Source organism: Dreissena polymorpha, chromosome 11 (genome assembly GCF_020536995.1).
Source record: "Dreissena polymorpha isolate Duluth1 chromosome 11, UMN_Dpol_1.0, whole genome shotgun sequence".
In the NCBI taxonomy this organism is placed as follows: Eukaryota; Metazoa; Mollusca; class Bivalvia; order Myida; family Dreissenidae; genus Dreissena; species Dreissena polymorpha.
In genome coordinates this window covers 38,148,575-38,163,803 of record NC_068365.1, presented here as the reverse complement: position 1 = coordinate 38,163,803, position 15,229 = coordinate 38,148,575, and the positions used below count along the sequence as shown (strand labels likewise).

Genomic DNA, 15,229 nt, shown 5'->3' with positions numbered 1-15,229 from the left:
TTGACAAATGTAGCATTTAACCAGGATTTATGACTGACCACTCTCTAGTTGAACTTAAACTACACAACATACAACATGAAAGTGGCCAAGGATACTTTAAAATTAACAACAGCGTCTTATTGGATACTCAATATTAAACGCAAATAAAACAAGAAATATTCAATACAGTTCAAAATAATAAAGATGCGAACCCACACACTTTATGTGAAGTAATTAAAGGAAATATACGTAACACAACAATGAGATACACATCATTTAAACAAAAAAGAACCACACAAACTTGAAACTGAAACCATCAAAATCATTAAAACACTTGAAAAAAACACGAAACAAACACAAACGACACCAAAGCCATTGAAAATGAAATAACATGAACAAACAAGTATAAGAAGGAATTTATCATATACATCTTAATAGAATAATACTACGAGCACGTGCACAGCATATTGAACACAATGAAAAAATACAAAATACTTCGCATTCATCGAAAAACGTAGAAGTGAACAAAAAACTGTACACACATTAGTAGTCAATGGCGAAGATATAACAAACAGAACTCAAATATTAGAAGAACACCGTTTATTGTTCGAAATCCTCTATAAAGAAAAACATGTTTAAAATAACCACCTTTTTAAAAATACACATCGTGCTTTAAATCAAGAGGAAAAACTACTGTGCGATGGATTACTTAATGAGTATGAATGTGGATTAGCACTAAAAGAAATGCAAAATAACAAAAGTCCAGGATCTGATGGCATCACAATTGAATTTTATAAACCAGTCTGGAATTATATAAAAACACATCTAAATTATTAACTTATTTATTCATTTAACAACGAAAACTAAACAACCTACAAAAACAAGATATAATATCACTCATTCCAAAACCTGGAAAAAACTTCGAATCCTTATCAAACTGGCGCCCTATTAGTTTACTGAACAATGATTATAAAATTGCAACTAAAAGTATATAAAACAGGATTAAAAAAAATATTACCATCAATTATTTCAAGATCACAATCTGGTTTTATTAAAGGACGTTACATTGGTGAAAACTTACGTCCGATACAAGAATGCATAAATTATTTCAACCAACCAAACAATTCTGGCCTCATTTTCTTTGCATACTTCGAAAACGCTTTCGATTCACTAGACCATTCGTTTATGTTCTCTTGCTTAGAAAATATGAATTTCGGTGAGAGTCTTATTAAATTTGTAAAACTATTTTACACCGATATTAACAGTATAATTATTAACAAATGCTTTTTCTCAAACAGCTTTAACATCGAACGAGAGGTTAGACAAGGATGTCCACTTTCATCCTCGCTATTTATTATATGCATCGAGTATCTATCACAATACATCCGATCAAATAAACATATAAAGGAAATATCGCTAGTCCCCGACGAAGAAATCAAACAGTCCCTATTTGCTGACGATGCAACTTTAAAAAAAAATGATATTAGTGACTCTTTCGATAATCTTACAGAATCGCTAACCCTTTTTGGACTGGAATCTGGTCTTAAACTAAACAAAAGTAAATGCACTGTGCTAAGAGTAGGTAAATTTAAACAAAGTAACATTCATCTTAAAAAAGAAATGAAATTCAACTGGACATCAGATGAAGCAACAACGTTAGGAATAACCTTTACAAACAATGAAAATGAAACAATTCTTAAAACATATTGCCTAAATTATGTAAATTTTATAATTGTTTAAAATCATGGCAGCATTGTAAACTTACACTAATCGGAAAAAACACCGTGTTGAAAACGTTTGCACTCCCTAAATTAATTTATACACTAACAGTTCTCCCAAACCCACCAAATGATATTATTGAAGATATAAAATCAGAAATATTTAATTTCATACGGGACGGTAAACCTGATAAAATTAAGCGAATGCAATTTATTCAATCAGTAGAATATGGAGGTATCCGACTTACGGATATAGATTCATTCCTGAATGCATTCAAATGCAGTTGGGTCAAAAGATATTTAGATCACAGCAATACGAGTAAATGGAAATTATTCTACCAGAAAATCCTTAAAACATATGGTGACGCCTAACTTTTTGAATGTAATATCGACAACAATATCTTAGACGAAATTTTAACCAAAAACATATTTCTATCGAACGTTCTATCGTCATGGTGTAAAGTTACTCATAATTTAGAAATCAAAATAAACAGTAAAACCATTCTATGGAACAATAAAGACATAACAACTAATAATGAAACGTTTTCCTATAAAAATTGGTTCGATCGAAACATAAAATATGTAGATCAATTATACGACTATAGAATAGACGACTTCTATTCTTTTAATAACTTATGCTACATATTCGGAATACCTATACGTAATTTCCTTATGTACTACACATTGATCAAAAGTATACCCATACATATTAAAACTGTTACCAATACAAATAACACACCATGTACTCAAAAAACGTTCGTAGAAAACATAATTGCAAAACAAAACTAAACAAACACAATAGTGTACACTTAAAATTTAAAACCCTACCGCAATCTCTTAAGCTCAAACTAAATGGCAGAACCTTCTTGGGGAAAAAGAATTTAATTGGAAACAAATATTTGTCATACCATATAAATCAACTACTGATAGCATACTGAGAAATTTTCAATATAAATACATCCAGAGAATCATAGTTACAAATAAATATCTTTTCAATTGCAACCTATCAAACACAAATCTATGTGATATGTGTAGTGAACATATTGAAACAAAAGAACATATTTTCTGGGAGTGTAAACATATTAAACCTCTATGGAATAAATTGTCAATCTTCCTAAAGAAACAACAATTAAATGTTAAACTATCTCTCTTAGGCATCTGTTTGGGGGTAAATACCTTCAAAATACAAGAGGTTAATAACGTTGTGAAGTACATAATTATTTAAATGAAATATTGTATATTTAGCATGAAATACAGAAAACAAGTACCTACAATGAACTGTTTTATCAATTATTTAAAACTGAAGATTCAAATTAAAAAAAGAAATTGCCCTAAACAATGATTTACTTCATATATTTTAACAAAAATGGAAAAACATTAAACTCTCATAAAGTTCAGTATGCTTTCTACCCACTTGATGCAATTCATCCTTATTCATAACCATTCTGTTGTTTTTCCTTTTTTAAAACACCTATCACAAACAAGTAAAGAAACAAAAAAATACTTTTTTTTAATCAAAAGGAAACCACAAGGTCAAACAAGTATATATTAGCAAATCTTGTATAACATGTTTGAACATTATTGCTGCTACATAGTATTACTTTGTTTTATGAGCATATACATGTATACATTATATGTCTTATATTGAATAAATATATATATATATTTTTACATTCATTTATGTTGATGATTAATATAAAATGTTTTTCACATATATGTTTTACTAGATAGTTTCCCGTAGCAGGAAATCGAGTTGATTTTTTTTATTGAGTCCATTTGGTGATTGTGTTTCAAACTTTTTTATGAATTCCAATTCCTTAATAAGTCTGTTATAACGGGAACTGTCTCTTATTTGTCCTGCTCTCTGTGGCCAGCACCATCACGGTGCCTAACCAATACTGATAATACTGGAAACATTTGTACTATTCCGGATAATACGCGAAACGGCAATGGATCATATCGGAAAATAGACAAGGTAAAATGCAGGATGCGCCTAGTATTGGAAGTGAAACGGGACACAAAACCGCGTTAAAATGCCAAATACTATTGCTCACGGAACATTATGGTATTTCAGCTAATGGTTTACTTCAAAAATCGTTATGTAAATAAAACATTTTATCAAAACGAACGAAAACAAATGAACCATACCTACCTCATAGTCATGAAATTATTTAAAATTCTTGCTTTTTTGTAACTGGAGATAAAAAACATATAATACTACTACTTTACATTGTTGTTATAATCATTCAGAAGTATAATGAAATTGTAGGACATTACCGGCAACTTCAAAAACGTGAGTATTTGCGTTTTAAAAGGATCGCATATTGATTTCACGGGCACCGAATAACACACGAAACCACAAAATACTGTCACCGGATAAAGTCCGGAAACACAACACTGTATAATACACGAAATCGATTGATACATGTACAGATTATTACGTGCTTTTCAGCATGTTTTATAAACAACATGTTCACATCGTATGTTCAACGTTAAATATAGTACTTAAAGTTGGTGACGAATTTTTAACTACCGGTATGGCTGCAATTTTCAGCCATGTGCTTGTAACTGAAATATATTCATAACGACATGCGTATATAGGTTTCAAGATTGTGGGAGACAAAAATCGTACCGTAATCATTAAAGTGACTGTCAACCACAACGACGAAGAAAAGAAAAGTTGTAAAATATCGTATTTTTTAACATTTATTAGTTTATGTTGATTAAAATATCACGACTGGTATAATACATTACTTGAAAAAAGTTAAGTTTTCATATTTTCAGTATATTTGGTAATACATTTTACTAGGTATGTCTACCAGGTAACTACCAGTTAACTATAAATAACGCCAGAAAATTTATCATCATCGTCACGTGGTAAACCCAGGAATGCAAATTGTGCATGCTCAGTGAATTGTATATATATTATGTATATAAAATGATCAATCTACTTGCGTTATTTATAGTGTGTTTTTATCGTTATGTCACCTATTTTCGCGATGTAATTTCGATTTCACACCGCGAAATTTTATTACCGAGTATACTGAAAAAATGAACTTTTAAAAAGTAATGTAATATGCCAGTCGTGATATTGTAATCAATATAAACTAATAATTGTAAAAAATACAGTATCTTAGAACTTTTTTTGTAATTCGTGGTTGACAGTCCCTTTGAACGCAGATAATTGTTACGCGAATAATTTCTTGTAATTAAAGCTTAAGATCTTAACTTCCAAGTAATGCGCAATAGAAATTAAAGCACCCATGAAATGTCAATTTAACTAGTGCCACCTGTCGCATACTTAAATTCCAATTAACCTCTATATTTAGATTAATTTACATTTTACTTTGATTTATAAGAGATGGCTGCATTAATATAATTTGTTTGGGTGTGTATTTCTTTGCTTACAGAAATCATGCATTTGATTCACCATCAAAGCGCGGAAGCGGCAACGAAAATCTAAACTGTCCGATATAAGTAAACAAAATGAAGTCGCAAGGGGCTGTTTGCCAAAACGCTGCCGGCCTATCTCAACAGCTTTGTTTATGGTAAGCTTTTGTCCCTGGTCTAGTAGCCTTTCTTGGACTTTTGGATGTTTGATACCGCTTATGATTAAGTCAACCAACATGTCATCGAAATTATCTTATTCATTCCAGTAAAAGAAGTCTGAGATCCTTCGTTAAATTGTCAAACGATTCGCCATCTACTTGTTTTTTTTGGTGGGCCGTGAAACTCTTTTATTTTGTCGAGGTCTCACGTAATATGTATCTTTTTTAGCACAAGCGTAGGATCGTCTTCTTCTCCTTCAGAAACGTTAATGTTTTGCACAGTTCACGGCCCTGATTGTTGATCCACATTCCAAGCCATCCAGCACTTTGGTTAGCATGCGTGGATGTTAGCGGTCCTCTGAATGTGAGTTCCACATGTTGTTTGAAACGTTGGAACTCCTTGTACATGTCTTTCGAGTCCCACTACAGGCTTGGTTGTTCGAAGTTTGATTATGTGGCGAGCACAAACCAATTGTAATACTTATTCATCAATGTCTAATCTTTAATCAGCTGGATAATTGTCCTTCCCTGCACACAGATAAGCTCGATGAATTTCGATTCTTCTGACACCATGTAAAACAATGACCCATATGGTGGCTGACATGTTTAATGAATGCCGCTGATTAAGCGTACATATACTATTTACAAATAGTCGCTTACAACATCTACAATATGTTACAATACTCAAACGTGATGCAATGTTTTATTGTAGTTTTAGGTTTTTAACATGCAACTTATTGGATTGTTGTATTAATTCGCAGTGTAATGCTAGTTTTGCACGGCAGCTAAGAAAAGACTTATTGCATTTATAGTAACTAACAAGGAATGCATATGTAAAACAAAACAACATGGTGTGAAATTATATTTAATTAAAATTCAGAGTTATGGGCCTTGGTCGGTGACAATGATGATCCTAACAATATTTGTAAAGTTTTAATTAAATAGCTGGAGTAGTAAAATTAATGTAATTGCTTGCAAACATCACCCTGAATTTAAAATTGCACATAGATCTTTACGGGGTTGTTTTGCACGCGGAAGTTTGCATAACCCTGCAAAACAGTCAAATTCAAAGTCCTTAATAAGTGGATGCTCATAACGACCCTAAACACACATGTACCGTTTTACATCTATACCTGTAGTAAACATAGAAAACTCCACTTGAAGTGCAAACATGGTAAAATAATGATTAAGTGTATGGAATAGCTATGACACATGGTCACTGGTCCTGACACAATTTTCCCGCCCACATGTTTTAAGTTTCAATTCAATACTGTCATATAACCGGTGCTATGGGCAGGTGTTAATCCAATTCGAAAACAATTGTCATTTAACCTCAAACTACCATGGGCGTCTATAATAGTTCATGGTATTAAAATCATGGTATATCATAGTTGACTATTTTTGTCAAATGGCTTCTATTTGCCAAACTATCATGGTTGATAAACTCCATGAAATACCATGAAACAACTTGGTTGAGTTGACCGTCGTCGGTAAAACAGTGGTCTACCATGGTTAAGAATTATAAATTCATTTTTTTGGACCATGGTTATAATTTATAAACTGTGAAGCCATGTTGAATATGTTAAAAGTCTTACAATTAGATGAAGATTATACAAACAACTACATTATTAATACGAGGTAGATAGATGTATTTATTTCGGTAGCACTGTGCAAACACAATAAATAAACATGTTGCATTCATAAAATAATTTTTAAAAATACAAACATGAGAATTAACCATGTCACACAACACAGTACCAAGGTTAGCACAAACAAGCTCGTCTCAGATATCATACCATGAAAAAATTCTTCACAATGGCGACCTATGTAAAAAACCGAGCCAGTCCGATTGAGATTTTTATAATCGGCATACCTCGCTGATTATCATTGATAAAGGTAAAGGAAGCTCAGCTATAAATAGGACAGCATATTCTGGGAAAAAGATTTAATAATAGTTTAAAAACGTTAATTTTAAATCAGTTATATTCAATCCATTATATGTTTATAGATCAATGAAACAACTATGCATTTTCTGTATTTTTTTTTACATTTGTCGTGATTCAGTAAATAAATTGCGACTTAAAACGTGTATATTTAACTTTCAACGCGATCATGAGTGTAACGAAAACGAATTATATGGTATATAAACAGCATAATAGCCTTGTGAAAGTCGCTCTATGCGTGCTTTCTCATTTTGCATATTTAATAAACTTTTCAAACAGAAATTACAGAGCCACATCAGTGCACATACTATGTTTGATAATTAATTCGTTTGTTGGATATTGTGTGCTGTTTAAAACACATATTAGGTCATATCACGGAGATTTAGTAAACCTTACCATGTGTTCATGGGCGAACTCACGTATTCAAGTGCTTTTACGACTCTGTGCTCATACCTACTTTCGGGAATCATCATGAAATTATTGCCGTACTTAACAAACAAACATGCGTAAGCTTATTGAATTAGAGAAAAAAAAACAATAATCAAAAGAGAAAAATTAAATGTTCATGCACATGGGCATGTGAACTCACGTCCGTATACATAGCATAATTAACTTAGGAAAGAAAACAACGAAATATAAAGTTTTGTATGATATAGATGTGAAATTAAAGAGCATGGTGTAATTCAAGAGCATGTCAAGTTTTGAAAATATATGCTGAAACGTAATGTTATAACCCACACATGTTTTACTGTTACAGAACGTTTTTGTAAGATAAGTGGTACAGAAAATACACGTCAAATATATATATTTCTTGTTATATTTGATCGATAATGTAACCCGCCTACCAGTTTCGTTGCATGGAGCAAGTTCCCAACGGGTACCGCTTGCCTGTACCCCCAATTGTTTTTTCGTACCCTACATTTTTCGAACCCAAGTTTTTCGTACGCATTTTTTTTGAACCCAAATTTTTGCTCGTACCCAAATTTGTTTTCGCAGCCACATTGTTTTTCCTACCGATTTTTTTTTTCGTAACCAAATCTTTTTTCGTACCCAATTTTTGTTTGGCATCATTTTTGTACCCAAAATTGTCGTACCCATTTTTGTCCTACCCAAAATTGTCGTACCTACATACACAATTGTGGTGATGTAGATAAACTTAAATAGATGCTTTTTTATTATGCCACGACAGCGCATTTACGTTGGAGACGCTGACATGATATTTTAAAGTGTTATCGGATACTCCGCCCATCAATATCCGTTTTAAAACTCCGCCCATATTTGGTTTACTCAATGATTTTTTTAGTGTTCCATGTTTTAGCCCCTCCCATTCTGAGAACTACTTTTTTGTAGGCGTGTTATGTCGCTTCTTTGATTTAAATGGAAACAAACAGCGATTCATATTTTATTCAGAAGTTAGAACAATAAGTTGTTTTTTTTTAAACAAAACTAACACTTTATTAAGTATATATCTATAGGGAAATATAAATTAAAGGAGCATTAATCAATGGAAAAATAATAAACAAATACACATGTGCACCGCTACCATTCATTGGCTGCAGATGAACACAGTTTAAAACAGTAATGATAAACATTTAAAACGTAACACAAATATACACGTTTTAAATAAAATATGACAGATTTGATCAAGTTAAAGAAGAATTTATGACAAATATTCACTAAACATCTCGTCTAAGATTATATTAAAAAAAATTAACTAATACTTTACAAATGCTTTCCTTTTTTGTGTCATTCTTATAAAAAGCAAGGCAAACAGGTGAATAGCATACACAATGAATTAACATTGACAAAGTAAAATAATTAATACTTGATTGAGATGCTTTGCTAATGCCTGCCATGCCTAATAATACATGACAATTTCAATTTTTAAGTGTCTGAAATCAAACTTTCACAAAAAATGATTCTATCTCCACAACCAAACAGGAAATTTGTGTAGTCAACCTGAAAATAAAATAAAGAATCCTTTAGAAAAAAAAACATCATCAAACATTCATTCCATAACTGCTTTAACCCTTTCAGTGCTGGAACCGAATTTTGAAGGCCTTTGCAAACAGTTTGAATCCAGATGAGACGCCACAAAAGAAAATGCTTATTTTACCAATTCAGCAGACGACCTTTTAGCAGACGACAAATTTCCCATCATGCAAAGGGTTAAAAATAAAAATCCAGATATATAATTTGTATTAAAATTGAAACTTCATAGATATAGTGACATATAGATTTATAACATGTTCAGATAAAACAATTACATAAATACTCTCAAAAATAAATTTGTCGACAAAAAAGTATTACCTTTCCGACAAATTAATTAGATGGGTTGATGTGAAGCTGTGCCGGGATGCAGTTGGGGGGGGATATCTCGAGTTGGTTGAGAGGCAGAGAAAGACTCGGACAAGTGCAACGGACGAGGGTAGAACTGTGCCGCCAAGAATTTTGGTAGATATCATCACCCATGGAATGTGTGGTCGCAACTTTCTGCCATTAAAAGGAAAACATTTCATATTATAATAAAATAAAACAAATCCAACAGGAGATAACATATCAAAATATAGTGTTTTAATAACATTTTTATAGCACAACTTGAACAAATTACAACTTTAATAGACACAATATTATTAATACAAAATGAAAATGTTTAAACTCCACTTTATATAAAAATAATTAAGGATTTCTTTTAACTTAAAATATTTTTATTATGGACTCGGGCTTTTTTTGCTTATTAAGGGAATAGGTGTTTGTTTTCCTAATTTGAGAAATTTGCGACTCAAATTTTCACAATTTAAAGAAGTTTGGGACTCAAATTTTCACAATTTAAACAAGTTTGCAACTAATTTTTTCACAGTGTTGATCTGTGGGTGACACAATTTTGAACAGTTTTTGACACATGTTTTCAAAAAATTTGCACAGCTCGCAACTCATTTGTTCACAGTTTTCAACAGTGATTTTTTTATGAACAGTGCGTGACTCAATTTGTTCACAATTTTGAACAGTGTGCAACTCATTTTTTAAAATTGTGAACAGTGCGCGACTCATGTTTCCACCATGTTGAATAAACAGTGCGCGACTCATTTTTTTTCCAAATTTTGAACAGTGCGCGACTCATTTTTACAAATTTTGAACAGTGCGAAACTCATGTGTATTCACAATTTGAAGAGTTTGTGACTTATTTTTTTGTTATTTTGAATGAAAAGTGCCCCACAAAATTGTCCCCCATTTTTGAACAGTGCGCAAATGATTGTTCCAAAGTTTGTACAGCGCGTGACATGATTTTTTCACAATTTTGAACAGTGCGCACCTCATTTTTCCACAATTTTGAATGAACAGTGCATGACATATTTCTTTTGCAAAAATTTGAACAGTGAGCAACTCATTTTACAAATTTTGTACAGCGCGTGACTCATTTTTTCAAAATTTAATTTATGAAAAGTGTGGGACTCATTTTTCCACAATTTTGAAATCATAATGTACAGTGGGCAACTAATGTTTCCCACAATTTTGAACAGTGCGCGACTCATTTTTTCAAATTTTGGTACAGTGCGTGTTTCATTTTTTCACAATTTCGAACAGTGCGCAACTAATTTTTCCACAATTTTGAATAATAAGTTCGCGACAGTAGAACAACTGGCACTGATCATTGGTTCATCAGCATGAGAATGGGTGTAAAAAAATGGCACAAATAATGAAACATGTGTGTTTAAGCATGCATACATAACAATGAAACTTACCAACCACTCGGCCAGGAAACATATGGTGCAGAAGCTGCGGAATTCAGCATGCTCTCCCACTGATATTATGCAGACCAGTGGTCAAACTGGCAGTCAACTTATGTTGGGATTTCCCAATTGTGAAGATATTAACCTCAGCAATCTCCAAACTCAAACATGTTTATTTATTGTCAGTCAAACAGCAATTAATCCATCATGTCACCCTAACAGTCTCAAAACACGATGCAAAACCAAAGCATTTTCGTTTCGTCAAACACACAGCTGGTAACGTCGCTGAATATTGCACAAAATCAGCTTCATGAAGTTCCAGCGACTCGAAATACACGTTCCCCACCCACTGTGATGGAATAACCGAATTGTGTTGGGACCGTTCCGACCTCTGGCCAAGTAGGGCGGAAATAAAGCCGGGATCCAGTGTGCTATCCGGAATCAAGAAAGAAGAAGTCGTGTTAAAGTGTTCTCGTTAACTTTTATCTGTTTGGATCCGGTGATTTCACCATTCCTGATGTCATCCACATCTGCCGATGTGGATAGGTAATATTCATTTACCACTATAGCACAACAAATGGCGCTGCGAGCACCGAACTAATTGTATTTTTGACTTTAAAAAAGTCATAAATTTTGATTCGAAAAATTTCGAGTCGGCCATCTTGAACATTTTCAAGAACACTTGTCTTTGGTTGTTTTCATATTAATTGTATGTACTTTCATTATTTTACTATTACTTCATTGCAATTTAGGGATTAGGTGTTTAATTCAACCGATTACGTCGTGAGTTGTCAGCTATTTTGCTGATTTCGACGTAGGTTGCACTACGTACATTTGCGGTGATTTCAACCATGTAATCGCTATTATTCGCTCCATTTACCATCTATATTTAGCTGTCCTTTTGTAAAATCATTGATTTTCCTACAGTCAGGCGAATAACCACATTGTTTTCAACTCGTGTTTCATGTACACATAAACATTTTTTGCAAAAGTTTCGCATTTTCATCATTATTAATTCTTATTGTTGAGAATTTTCGGTGATATTGAAACTTAATTAAGTATCAAAACACTTTAAATCAAACTAGATCTCTAAAGAGTGTTATTCGTATCATATTGCATTTGATTATTTCATTGAAATTTAAGTCTTTTTTGCCATATGTTTATTATATGATGTGTGACCTGTGTTGACCTGTGTTCAATTACTAAAGTCTCTTCGTAAATAAAATGTTCTAGTGTTTTCCTACAGTAAATGTCCAATCTGTAGTGAAGACAACTGACATTACAATTACAACAATTTCAAATTATAACAATTTCGCTGGTTATTTATAACTAGTGAATTTCTAAAATTAGACTTCACTTGTAACATTTCACTATACATTTAGAGACTTGTTACATTCATTTGTAATTCAATACCAATATCATTAGTTAAAAGGCATTAACTAGTGAATTCCTGATTTCAAATAGATAAGTTATCTATTTACAGTGTTAAACGTTGTTCGTGATTGGATCACATTTTCATTACAAATGTGTGCACGCTTCATATTGTAGCTTGCATATTTTGCATATTTGTAGATATTTCTTGTTGTGTGCTATTCATAGCAATCAACATACCAAATATCAAGATTGATTTCGTTGGAATCTGAATAAAATATTCTGTCCAACGAGATATTGGAAAGGTTTAGGCGGATTACCGTACACTTAAAATTTGTTCATAAGCGCACCCATCCAGTGCATTACCGTAGTCCCTCCAATAAATTAAATTATTTTTTGTGTCAAATATGGGTACGTTGATTTAAAATAATTTTTTTTTGTACCAGGTAGTGGAAATAGTAGTAAGGCCAGTTTCTTTAAAAATTAATTAAACTAATACATAATTTCAAATCATGGACCGTGCAAAGCTTATTGATGTTGATACTGCGTCTGAGTATGAATTGCGAATGCTTCCTAGTATTGGTCCTAAAGTGGCCCAATCTATTATAACATACAGGGAAATGCATGGTAGAATTACTCGATATGATTTAGCCATCATACCGTATCTCAAGTCCTCTCCGCTCTTGTGGTCCCTGATCACGTTCAGTAAATCTGAAGGTGAGTCAATGATCGGAATTGATGGTCAAGAAGGGGCCTATAAAGAGATGGAGAAAGATCAGGTGTTTGGTGAACCGGTCACCAATTTGGGCCAAGATGTGATTACGAGGGTGTCGGCAGCAATTAATAGTGCCAACCTCAGTGGACCCCCTTCATCATATGTTAAAACATCTGATGTTAAGGTGGCGGATCAGGGTGCAAAGCCTAAAGTGGCGCAGCACAAGACTGAGGCATTGTGGTACAAGGGGTCGGTGGATCAGTCTGGGCCACATTGGACTAGCACACCGGCAAAAATGTCACACCCGGCCAAGTCTGTGCAGCACCAGGCTGCACCTCAACCCAAGGTAGAACTTGGATGGCAGCATGGATCATTGGGCCATTCTGTTCAAAATAGGCCTGCGACACCGGCACCTTATACGTCAAAGGACCATGGTATGCAGGCTGGCCCTTACCAAGCAATGGCTCAAATGCCCATGGCACATAGAACGGACAGCGTACAATTCAATGCCATGACGCAAGGGGCTCAGCCTTTGCCTTATCATGCCATGATGCAGGTACCGGTTTCGCAAGGGGGTCAGGGTCAATTAATTGACCCTGTTAACCAACATCAATTTCCCTATATGTTTTCACCAGGACAGTCGTCCCATGGGATGTACCCTGTACATTACCATGCCATGGCGCAGGGGGCTCAACCTATGCCTTACCAGGCGGTGACGCAGGTACCAGTTTCGCTAGGTGGTCAGGTTCAATTAACCAACCAGATTAATCGACCTCAGTATGTAACTTCGACTCCGGTGGTAACTGCACCACAAGTGGACAGGAGTGGGACAGCCCCTCGTCTTGTCACCCAGAGTGCGGTTAACGCAACACGAGGTGTAAGCGAGAATGTTGCTGCACCGGCTGGTCAAAGAGCTTTGCCTCCTGGCCAGCAGAAGTCTAGGCTTCAGTCGCTGCCTAAGGCACTAGTGCACGATGGTCGGGGAAGCTGGCAGGCCTTCCTTACCAAATTTGACAAATACTCAGCTATTTTTGAGTGGGAGATGTTGAAAAGAGAGACTACCTATGTCTCTGCTTGACTGACAAGGCAAGCGAGTATTATGCCTTGGTGATGGATAGGGAGGTAGAGCTTAATTATTCCGAGGTTGTTGACAAGCTAGAGAGGCGGTTCGGGTACCGTGACTTGCCAGAGACGGCAAGGGTAACTTTCTCCAGTGCTAGACAGGGAGATGATGAATCGGTCGATGACTGGGCTGACAGGGTGTTGACCCTTGCAGGCAAAGCGTATAGGGACCTGCCCAAGGCGTACATGTTGCAAGAGTCCATATTAAGATTCTGCATGGGTGCTAGGGATAAAGAAGCGGGCGAGCTAGTTATTAATCAGAGGCCCGCGTCTATCGAGCAAGCTTTTGACAAGCTTAAGTGGGCTGTTCACACCCACGGATTAATGTATGGCCGAGTGAAAGCGGTCAAAAAAGTAGAATGTGAAGGGCAAATGGAGGTTTCCGAGGTCAAGGTTGCACCGCAGTATAGGCTAGTTGATAGGATGGTTGCCATTGAGAAGAAAAATGAATTAATGGATGAGAAGATGAATGTTTTGATGGGAAAGCTTGACCAACTTCTGGCAAGGCCCGTCAGAAGCTCATCTCCCTCTCCATCTAGGAGGCAATGTTACAATTGCAACGAGTTGGGACATTTCAAACGAGATTTTCCTAAGCTTAGGAGCAGGACACCGTCTCCAGCTAGGAATGACACGTGTTAAAGGTGTAACGAGAGTGGTCACATGGCTAGAGATTGCCCAAATCAAGCGCCTGATAAGGTTGGCGATACCCATAAAGAGGGTAAAAGGTTTCATTTAGCGATTTAAAAGTCAAGGGGTCAGTGTAGAGGGCTTAGAACTGATCCATAATGATAAGAGCCCATCGGTGATCATTAGACAGATTAAGTCTGATTCAATGTTCCGAGTTGATGCTAGGGTAAATGGTATTGAGGTACAGGCTGTGGTGGATACGGCGGCTGAGGTGACCTTGGTTTCGGACCGGGTAGTAGCGCAATTGCCGGAAACAGTTCCAGTGTTGGAACATGTGTCTATGAAAACTGCAGGGAGAGGCTTGCAGATGAATGGTTCCATTGTGGGACCAGTGACAATCCAGCTGGGTGACATGGTCTTTCAAGAGAGGGTATATGTAGCCCCTATTGAGGATTGCATGTTACTCGGGCTGGAT

At 34.9% G+C, this 15,229-nt stretch overlaps 1 protein-coding gene and 1 long non-coding RNA gene across 2 annotated transcripts; one reads left to right on the top strand and one right to left on the bottom strand.

Annotated features, from left to right (window-relative positions):
* Window positions 1–8,836: 8,836 nt before the first annotated feature.
* Window positions 8,837–11,023, bottom strand: LOC127851700 (uncharacterized). The gene is made up of 3 exons (XR_008035891.1): window positions 10,932–11,023; window positions 9,499–9,681; window positions 8,837–9,147 (listed from the first exon to the last, which is right to left on the bottom strand). It is a non-coding gene; the product is annotated as an uncharacterized LOC127851700 (long non-coding RNA).
* A 3,092-nt stretch (window positions 11,024–14,115) lies between these two features.
* Window positions 14,116–14,766, top strand: LOC127849771 (uncharacterized). The gene has a single exon (XM_052382522.1). It carries the CDS (start codon window positions 14,116–14,118, stop codon window positions 14,764–14,766), a length of 651 nt encoding a protein of 216 aa, XP_052238482.1.
* Window positions 14,767–15,229: the final 463 nt, after the last annotated feature.